Source organism: Telmatherina bonti (genome assembly GCF_933228915.1).
Source record: "Telmatherina bonti genome assembly, chromosome: 9".
In the NCBI taxonomy this organism is placed as follows: Eukaryota; Metazoa; Chordata; class Actinopteri; order Atheriniformes; family Telmatherinidae; genus Telmatherina; species Telmatherina bonti.
The window spans coordinates 30,897,654-30,907,117 of record NC_136627.1 but is presented as its reverse complement, the minus strand read 5'-3'; the positions used below and the strand labels follow the sequence as shown (position 1 = coordinate 30,907,117).

The 9,464-nt window shown below is 41.8% G+C and overlaps 1 protein-coding gene across 1 annotated transcript; it reads right to left on the bottom strand.

Moving 5' to 3' along the window:
• Window positions 1-1,306: 1,306 nt before the first annotated feature.
• Window positions 1,307-9,101, bottom strand: nek3 (NIMA related kinase 3; the record flags this gene model as incomplete). Its single annotated transcript, XM_079246047.1, has 16 exons — window positions 9,057-9,101; window positions 8,776-8,930; window positions 8,323-8,416; window positions 8,117-8,214; window positions 7,935-8,018; window positions 7,435-7,502; window positions 7,250-7,336; window positions 6,318-6,372; window positions 5,915-6,115; window positions 5,609-5,723; window positions 5,361-5,528; window positions 5,147-5,278; window positions 4,926-5,043; window positions 3,612-3,704; window positions 3,239-3,393; window positions 1,307-1,341 (listed from the first exon to the last, which is right to left on the bottom strand). The coding sequence occupies exons 2-16, from the start codon at window positions 8,890-8,892 to the stop codon at window positions 1,307-1,309; spliced, it is 1,620 nt and encodes a 539-aa protein (XP_079102173.1). The 5' UTR covers window positions 8,893-8,930; window positions 9,057-9,101.
• Window positions 9,102-9,464: the final 363 nt, after the last annotated feature.

The following is a 9,464-nucleotide window of genomic DNA, read 5'->3' as shown; positions in this document are numbered from 1 at the left end:
ATATATATATATATATATATATACATATATGTGTGTGCTTATGAAAGATCGAAGCTGCAAACCTGCAGCTCTTTACTGTCTTTCCACCATGTGTTTCCATCCATCCAGCAGTCCTTTTGCATGCACAGGTTGCAAGTAAAGGGTTCTTTTAGCCTGTGCAGCAAGTCATATTCACGATCATGCCGCATTAGAAAAAAGTTGTTGATCAAAGAATGTAAGATGTGATGAGATGAGTGGCACTTGTAATAGCAGAACTCTGCAGATCATACCTTATGTCATGGTTTGCACTTTAACACTTAAAGAGAAAAGGCAAAAACCACAAGCTCAAAAGAATATCTTGAACTTTTTCTTTTCCTCTAAAATCACACATTTGTTACTCCTCTCTGTATCTCCACTAGCCTCACAAGTGTAAGTGTTGTGGGTGGTGCCTGGGTGTCAGCACATTCACCATTCTGCTTCTGAAGATGCATCAAGCCTGCCTGGTGAAGCTGGAAGGTCATTGCGGTTCTCAGTGTACCCAGAAGAAAACACCTGGACCACACAAGACGCTATCACATTTCACAAACAACACATTATTGCTTCATACAAACAATAGGAACGCAGTAGATTTCAGTGACTCGCATTCAAGCTCCAAAAAGGAAAACTGTCTGTCAAGGGACTTGACAGCTGATCTATTATTGGCTAAAAGGAAGGATGGCAAAGTAACGGGCCAGCAGAGACCTTGCCCCCCAACTAAAGGTGGAGCTGCTCATCTGGAGTCAACAGAGCATTTAATGGGTCTCACTTCACATTACCCAGGATCCAAATATAACTGTTCCTGATCTTTTTTACTTTGAGCTGTTGACGAATTGTTCTATGACAAAGCCCTGCTTGGCCACACCAGTTTCTATGATGACACAAACCAAAAGAAGAAAAAAAAACCCCAAATCAAACAAATGAACTACTGGCAACAAACAATAGAGGGTCAGTGTAGAGCACTAGAAATAATCATGGCAATGACAGCCTTCATATTTATAGTTGCAAAAAGACTTCTAACAGGGGCGACTAAGTGCTTTGTTATTAACAGGAACAGCGACGCCCCTTTGAAGGATAAACAGCAGTTCTCTATTTGGTGACTCACGAAAGTAAATTTCATTGCCCACTAGATACTACAGAGGCCATAAATGTCAACCACAAGTATTAATACATTACATAAAGCGATGTACTGAATGTCAAGAAGAAAGCCAAGCCAGACAGCTGCAGCAAACACAGGATTTTGATAGAAAATGGCTTTCTAAGCATCAGTAGCCAGACAGAGATCACCGGGTCATCTTGCATCTGCAGAGCTCTTCCTGAGTGAAACTGAGGACACGCAAAAAGTAGGATGCAAAAACAGGGAGGCAAGGGAGACAAAAGGGGAATTGAGACTGTTACAGATAGCAAGCGTGAATATTTCGTAAGGGTGATGACAGCAGCTGAGGGTCGAGGTGTGTGGACAAGCTACCAGATAACCAAAATGAAAGGTCTTCTGTGCATCATTTGATAAGAAAGGATATCTGATTGTTTGCTACCAGGTCACCAGGATGCACAGGAAGAGAATTACAGAATCACTTTAGATTAGAAGACTGAGCAGCAAACTGATGTGTGTGCTGTGACTGTAAATGCTGAAATACAGGATGTAGCATGTTTCAAGACGAGTATGAACAAGAGAGAAAGGAAATACAACATCACAGCACGAGCACTTTGGTTTCTCTTCTGGTAGCACAAGAGGAACACCAGCTCAGTGTGGTTTTGCTTGCTTTTGTAAATATAGAGCTGAACACAAAACATAGAAGATAATGATGACATAAAGTTGCTGCAGTTTATTTTGATTTTCTGCTCTGAATAGTACCTTTAAATTAAAGTTTAATTTCCCGTTTGACATGACACACTCCGAACGGGAGAGTTGCACAGATGCAGTTTAGTCAAACAAACGCTGCTTTTTTTGGGATCATTTATGACCTTTGAGATACAACAGACATAACTTCACATCCTTCCTGCAGGAGGAATCCTCTGTTCATCTGCTTGTTTAGCTCTATATTTTATGATGTAAAACTCTGTGAACCTTCAATCTGGATTAATTTTTTAGACCAAGCCTTCAACCTTTGACTTGACAATCAACTGCTTCAAATAACAGCTTTGTTTTGCTGAAACTGCCGCTACTTTAGGACCAAAATAATAAAAAAAAATGAGGTGCAAATGAAAGGAAAATCAAGACAAGCTATATATTGGAGATGCTATGTTTTGTGCATTTTTCACATAAAACTGTTCTGTGCTGAAATTATGGTGATCATTTAGAGGCTATTTCACATCTAAAACCTTTCTGAATAAACACATTGATCACTTATATACTAAAACCTTCAGGAAACATCCTTTCTTACACAATTTCTAGAAAAAAAAGTATTCCTTAGTTTTCATTGAGTTGTAAAAAAAACACTATAATTATTCCCACTACAGAGACCCTCCTTCCTATCTGCAGGACGCAGAACATGATGATACTGTAAGTCAACTGTGGTCCACCAATTTATCTGTATCTTCACTCAACATGAGCATCTTCAGGGGGCACAAGGGGAAATGAAAAATTATTTCACAAAAGCAGGGAGGGGGGCTGGACCGTGAGCCCTGGATGGGGATTCATTGTGGCCCCAAGATAAGAACCGAGCTGCAGTAATGAGCTTCCTCAATAAAAATGCATTCAGGACAGATAGTCTCATGGCGTGGAGCTCTCCTGTCAGCCAGTGGGAAGTCTCTGGAGGAACTTTGGCAGAAGGATAATCCATCCCTGGTTTCACTGTTGGTGAATCAGCACCATTATGGTTCTGTTGACTCGTAACATCCATTTCCTGCTGCTCCCAAAATGTCATGGGCGAGGCTTTTGCGGCCCTGTTGCCAAACCCACTATTGTTTAGCCAAAACAAAGACAGCAAGAGGTTTCGCAACTACACGAGGAAGACGCACACTCATCCAGCTGTTGGTAGTTATATTCATTTTCAGAGAGCTTTTCCACCTCTTCAGCCCACAGTGTTGTCGTCAGTTCTTTGAATGCCACCTAGTGGTACAACATTAGCATCCAACGGAGGAGGACAAGGACTGTAAAGTCACAACAAATCAAAAACAACAAAGCAGCCAAATGGAGCAGATGTATGCCTTGTTTGTGTCTCATCATGAGAATTAAGCTCAACAATACCAACAAGGGAACATGTTTAGTCTACGATAATACAACAGAGGAAGCGAGCTTCAAAAAGAGCCTGGCGGCTCGAGCTGAAGTGAACTCGTGGAGACCCCACTTGTCTGAGGCTTATATTTCCTGCTTCTCCAAAAGAGGCGAACAGCAGCTTCCAGACGGCATTCAGTCTGCCGGGAATGTTATCGCTGCTGACCCAAACAGCACACAGCAGGCGTTTCAATCAAATCAGAAACGGCACACACACTCGCGTGAAAAGTCTGGAACATCAGAACAAGATTTGCTCTGAATCTTCAGAGCAGAAATGAGCCGTCAGCGGTGTTATCAGACAGTCTTTAAATCAGGAATTCATATAGGCGAATGCAAACAGAGGAGTGTTTTCAACTAATGTAAATATTAACTGTTGGACTGTGTCGAGTCAGGAGGAACGAGGCTGCGGTCTTCCAAAAACATCTTCTCAACTTCATCCATCCAGTCACATGGAGACTCTTCCTCAAAGTCCCTGCGAGGAAAGGACAAAGCATACAATGCATTTTAATGTGTTTTCATTAATAAGGTCAATTATACAGAAGATAGAAACGCAGCACATTCCGAACGTTCAGCCACAAACAGAGCGGACGCTCCGTCTATGCATTAATATTTAATGAGAACGATGTTTATTTTGCCTGGTGCTGACGTGAAGTCCGGCTCGGAAATATTTTGACACTGACACAGTTTTTGTTATTTCAACTATGTACAAAAACAGATTCCCGTTACAGCTGTGTAAGGAATATGGGTCAACAGTGCGAAGGAGTCCTGCGACAGCATTCCTCGAACAAAGGAAAGTGTGGGGAATGTTTAGAATGGACCGTGATATGAAACCTGCAGTGAATGCTCTCGGATGCTTTCAAAAGGAACGGTTCACTGGTGTTTGTTAAGCAACGTGAGAGAGGAAATGATGAGATCAATTCTGAAACGTATCGGGATCAACTGCCTGCTCAGACGCAGCCAAACCAGTAAAAGTTGAAGGAACAACACTGTATAATAAGTCAGATGATTTAGCAAAAAGCAACCAGGAGTTTCTAAAAGCAGCAATGATTTTACTCTCTTAGAACGAGCCCCTTGTATCCACTCGCCGTGTTTTTGACCATTTTTCTGCCTGACTGAAGGGTCAAACATCTCTGATCCTTTCAAAACTGCTGTATTGGTTTGGTTTGACAGGCGCTAGAGCATCATTTGGGATAAGTAATGTCTTAAAAGGCACATAGAAGAAGACGAAGTAGAAGAAGACAATTTTGAAGTAGTTATCTGCAGTGCAGTCATCAATGAGGCTGAGGTTACTGGTAATTCGTCCACTTACAGTGGAGCACCTGAACAAAAGCAGCTGAAGTGTTAGAAAAGCTGTCATTTCTAAACGCCTCTTCTCACTTGAATGTAAAAACCCTCTTAAAGTTGAGAGTCTGCGTTGTGAGATAAATTCGTTATATAGCTTTAATACGTTTTAATAAAACAGCAATAGGGAAATAACTTTACCACTGTCCACATGTATGTGCTTTGTTATGGATTACACGGCCCATGTGTAACATGCACGTATTGTAAAACTTCACTTTTTATTTATTTTTTGCACGTTTAATGCTGGTGTGGCTTTTGGAAGTGGTGTTGAAACAAAAAATCCTGCTGGTGCTCCATAAGAGGAGCCAGATCTTGCATTTGAATCCTGAAATAGCTTGAAATCTAGTCTTACGTGTCCTCATCGTCAGAGCGTGGCTGCAGTCTGTATTCATCGACAGCCACTTCTGGCTCTGGCCCATCAGTGTCATCTCCTTGCTGCTGGGAGAGAGGTCCGACCAGAGGGTTGTCCTCTGAAAATCATTAATAAATCTATAATACCGTAATGCTGCTTATTAATGATGGTGAGGAAAAGTGTCTTTAAACGTGCTCCACAGTAGTGAAATATCAACAGACCTCCTCTGTGTATTAAAAAGGTGCTGAAGGCTCTCTTCAGTGGAGCCTTCTCAAACAGATCCAGAAGTCTGTCAGGAGGGTCCCTCTCCCATCGCCTTCTCTGCCTGCCATCTTCTGGCTCCTCTGACCCAACTGGAAAAACACAGAAATAACATTCTGATAGTAGACTTTCTGTTTTGATCACCAGAAGTGAAAAATGCCACAGCGGTCATACTTCCATGTGTAGAACCAGTGTGGGTCTGCTTGACTGATGCCATGCTGTCAGATGAGACCAAGCTGGCATTGGCCAACACCTGCAGCACAGAGCCTGGAGATTCATTTGCCCACTGCTTTCGAGGGACAAGCCCAGTGCTTTCACAGCAGCCTCTGCTTAACTCCCCACCTGAGGCAAAGGATTTGGGATATTTGGTTTTATTTATTCAAAAACAACCAAAGTGGACAACAATTTTAACTAGACATTACCTGCCAACGTCGTTGTTTTTATCAAACTCTTCTCTCCCAGAAACTCAGCCACCTTCTTCCCTTCCTCTCTGTTCCACCGACCTGTACGCCTTCCCTCTTTCGCATCCTCTATGGGCTGTAAAAGATGCAAAGCGGTGCAGTACATTACACCATCTGAACTAACAGCCGCTTGTCAAAGGTCAGATTCCACGGTGAGCTACCACAGCTAAGGAACAATCTGAACTTATTTGACTTGCATCCTGATGCAATAAAATCCCTGTAAGTTTAGCTGTCTGAGCAGCTGCTAGCTTGCTTTTTTTTTTTTACCTGTGAGGGCAGATGTGGGCGCAAGAGTCTGGAAACCCGGTGAGAGGTCAGAATTGTGTGCACAGACGGCCGGTCTTTTGGGTTAGTCTTAAACATCTGCTTGACCAAGTAATGCAGCTCGTAAGGCAGGTGTGTGGGAAGAGGAGGGTATGCACCCCGACACACCTTCAGAATCAGGCTCTTCCAGCTAGATGCCTGGAACTGGTCACAGACAAGGATGAGGGTCTCTGAGACAACACACAGCACCGTAACATCCGTAACAGCCCCATCAGTCCATTACTAACGTTCTACTCCCTGTTCTGTAACATGACAGCAGAAATATTTGACACATCGATACAGAGACTGTATTTTAAGACAGTAAAACTCATGGTGTACAGTGTGTGAAGGGTGGGAGGAGGACTACCGGGTGTCGTAGGGTGCAGAGCTCGTAGAGGACACAACCCAGAGACCACACATCGCTGCAGAGCACAGAAAGACGGTTAATGACAGTCAGGAAAGACACAGAACTGCATGGCTAACTGGAGAGCGTCTCAAAGAGCCTGACTGCTGATGCGCAAAGACATTTCTGATGTAAATTCCCTGCTCCGTCGCTGCTCTGCAGGGTTCAGAGGCAACTCCCGTTTACAGCATCATTTTGCTTCAGGACACTGTTTCCCATGCTAGCAACTGGATATCAACACTGGCTGTTCTGAACATCTACTGGGGCTGATTGAGCACAAAAAAGGGGAATAAAATTCACATAGGCATGGTGGAAAAGTGGTTAGCACTGAGGCCACACAGTAAGAAGGTCGTTGATTCGAGCCTCGGCTAGGGGGAGGTTTGAACCCCCTAGCTAATAGGTTTGAACGCTGGTCTTTGTGTGAGGACTTTGCACGTTCTCCCTGCGTATGCATGGGTTTTCTCTCTCTCCTACCGTCCAAAGACATGCATGTTAGGTTAATTAATCCCTCTACATTCTCCCTAGGAATGAATGTGAGCATGAATTGTTGTTTGTCCCTCTCTATTGGCTCTGTGATGGACTGACGAGGGTCCAGGGTGTATCCTGTCGCCCGCCCAATGGACTAAGTTAAGAAAATGTATGGATGGTATGGAAAATAAATGCATATTTACAGTAAATCATTAATGATATACAAGAGACATGCAAAACCCACAAGTGCAGCTTAATTTATAGAATAACACACACCTGGAAGCTAATAGTTTTAGGCCTCATTAGGTGACTCTTGAACGACATCATATTTTTTTATATATAGCTTTTTCCTGTAATCTGCATCACATTTATTTTACTTTAGCTATTAGGTTGGGTTATTTAAAAGAAAAACAATTGTTGTAACATACCTTTTATTGTTATATGGCTTGTTGTCCCAGATTTCCGGTGCAACGTAATACGGCGTACCAACATATGTCTGAGCATAAGCCTTTGAGCTGCAACAAATTTAGGGTTCAATTTAAAATATAGCAAAAGCAAATGAAGCAGTGAGCATGTTGTTTTAAAAAGCCATTTCTTTCCCCTCGTGCTGTACCTGTTCAGAATACATGCAGAACCAAAGTCTCCAAGCTTGATTGAGCCATCATCTGTCAGGAAAATGTTCTGGGTACGGAAATGAGAAAAAAAAAAAAAAAAAGCGGTGCGCATGAGGGAAGTGTACCAACATGCAACAGTGGCAAAATGATGATATTATGCATAAGTGGGAGATAATGTTTGGATCTTATCTCCTAACAGCAATTCCCTACTTTGTTCATTTCATTTCACAGTTCTCACACTGATGAGATTCCATCAATACGCAACCAACCAGTGAACTAATTTAGTGACTTCTGGTTGTCATTATTTTCTCTGATAAAGAAAATCTTATCATCCACATCAGTTGGTGTTGAATGTCATCTTTATGACTGAAGAAAAAAAAAAAACATCAACCTGAAATCAGCAGACCAGACAATGATGACAGGGGCCCCTCTTTGCATTTACATGCAAACAGAAAATCCATTAGCAGGCAGGAATTACAGCGCCTGGTTGCTACATTACCTTTGACTTCAGATCTCTGTGCAAAACCCGCTTATCATGGATATGCTTCGCACCTGCACACATCTGGGCAAACCACATTAATATCTGGGAAAAGAAAAACAAACTGTTAAAAAAAAAAAAACAAGAACAAAAATAGATGCATAATATTGAAAATAGCTGAAGATATTCGAGGCTTACGGTACATTTTCAACACAGAACTCTGTGGTTTTCTGCTGCCGAATCCTCTGGAGCAGATCTCCTCCACCACAGTATTCCATAACAATGCAAAGAAGGTCATCCACTGAACAAACACAATCACATTTCCTATTCTGCAACCCAAACAACCACAACTGTATCTCCCAAAACATCTTGTAATACGTTTTAAAAGGATTGCTGAGTGTGTGATTACCTTCAAATGCCTCCCTGAAGGCCACAATATTAGGATGTTTCATTCTGGATAGCAGGATGGCTTCGCTCTTTGAATTTTGCAGTTTGGACTGATTCTATAAAAATGCAAATATAAAGAGTAATGCATTTGTTGTTAAGCAAAACAAACAGCCTCTGTGAATCAATGTTGGCAGCAATCTGGTGGGTTATCAGCACCTCGCAGACAATATTTCTATTTGCGCCCCAAAGCTGCAGACTGGATTCAGATACAGTCCACATAGCTTCTCCATAAGCAAAACATTTTGCTTGTATGTTTATATTAAAGTTTTATCAGTATTGTTATTAGTTTCCTTGCAAGATATTCTCCACAGGAGATTTTTTTCCCATTTCTATTCCACAACACTGGCGAGGACCCCCACAAAGTTCATATTTAAATAAATCTGTAGGTTACATCTTTATAATTGTTTGGACGTACCTTGGGAAGCTGGATTTCCTTGACCACATATTTCTCCTGGGAGTTTTTACACTGGACTAACACAGCCCGACCAAAAGACCCTTCTCCTATGACTCTCAGGCGGGCGTATTTCTCCATCGAGCTTCTTCATAAAGCAGAGAAAGAAAGAGACCAAACTAGAAAAATAAAAGCAACCGCCTTCATTTAATCACTTCACATTTCTTCTGCTTTTGTTCCGATTTAGTGACTTGACATCTTAAACATGTTTTACAGAAGACAGATGCTGCAGAGCTACCATTTACCTGGTCTCGTGCCGTTTCGACTTCCTTATTATTCTATGACGTCAGCAAGACGCAGCCGCACTGCGCAAAGCCGCCGCTAGATGGCAGCAGACCCCAATTACCATATCCAGATAATTTAGGCAAGGCAAGTTTATTTGTATAGCACTTTTCATGTACAGGACAATACAAAGTGCTTTACATGAAACATTAAAAGCATTACAGAAAAAAAGCATAAAAGAAAATACAAATAACAAATCATGATAAAATCATAAATTATATTAAAATAATTACAAGCAGAATTAAAAGTTTCTACACATGGTGAAAGTTTAATCTCCACTGCCAGTTTGTTCCACTTGTTTGCAGCATAACAGCTAAATGCCGCTTCTCCATGTTTAGTCTGGACTCTGATCTGGACTAGTTGACCAGAGC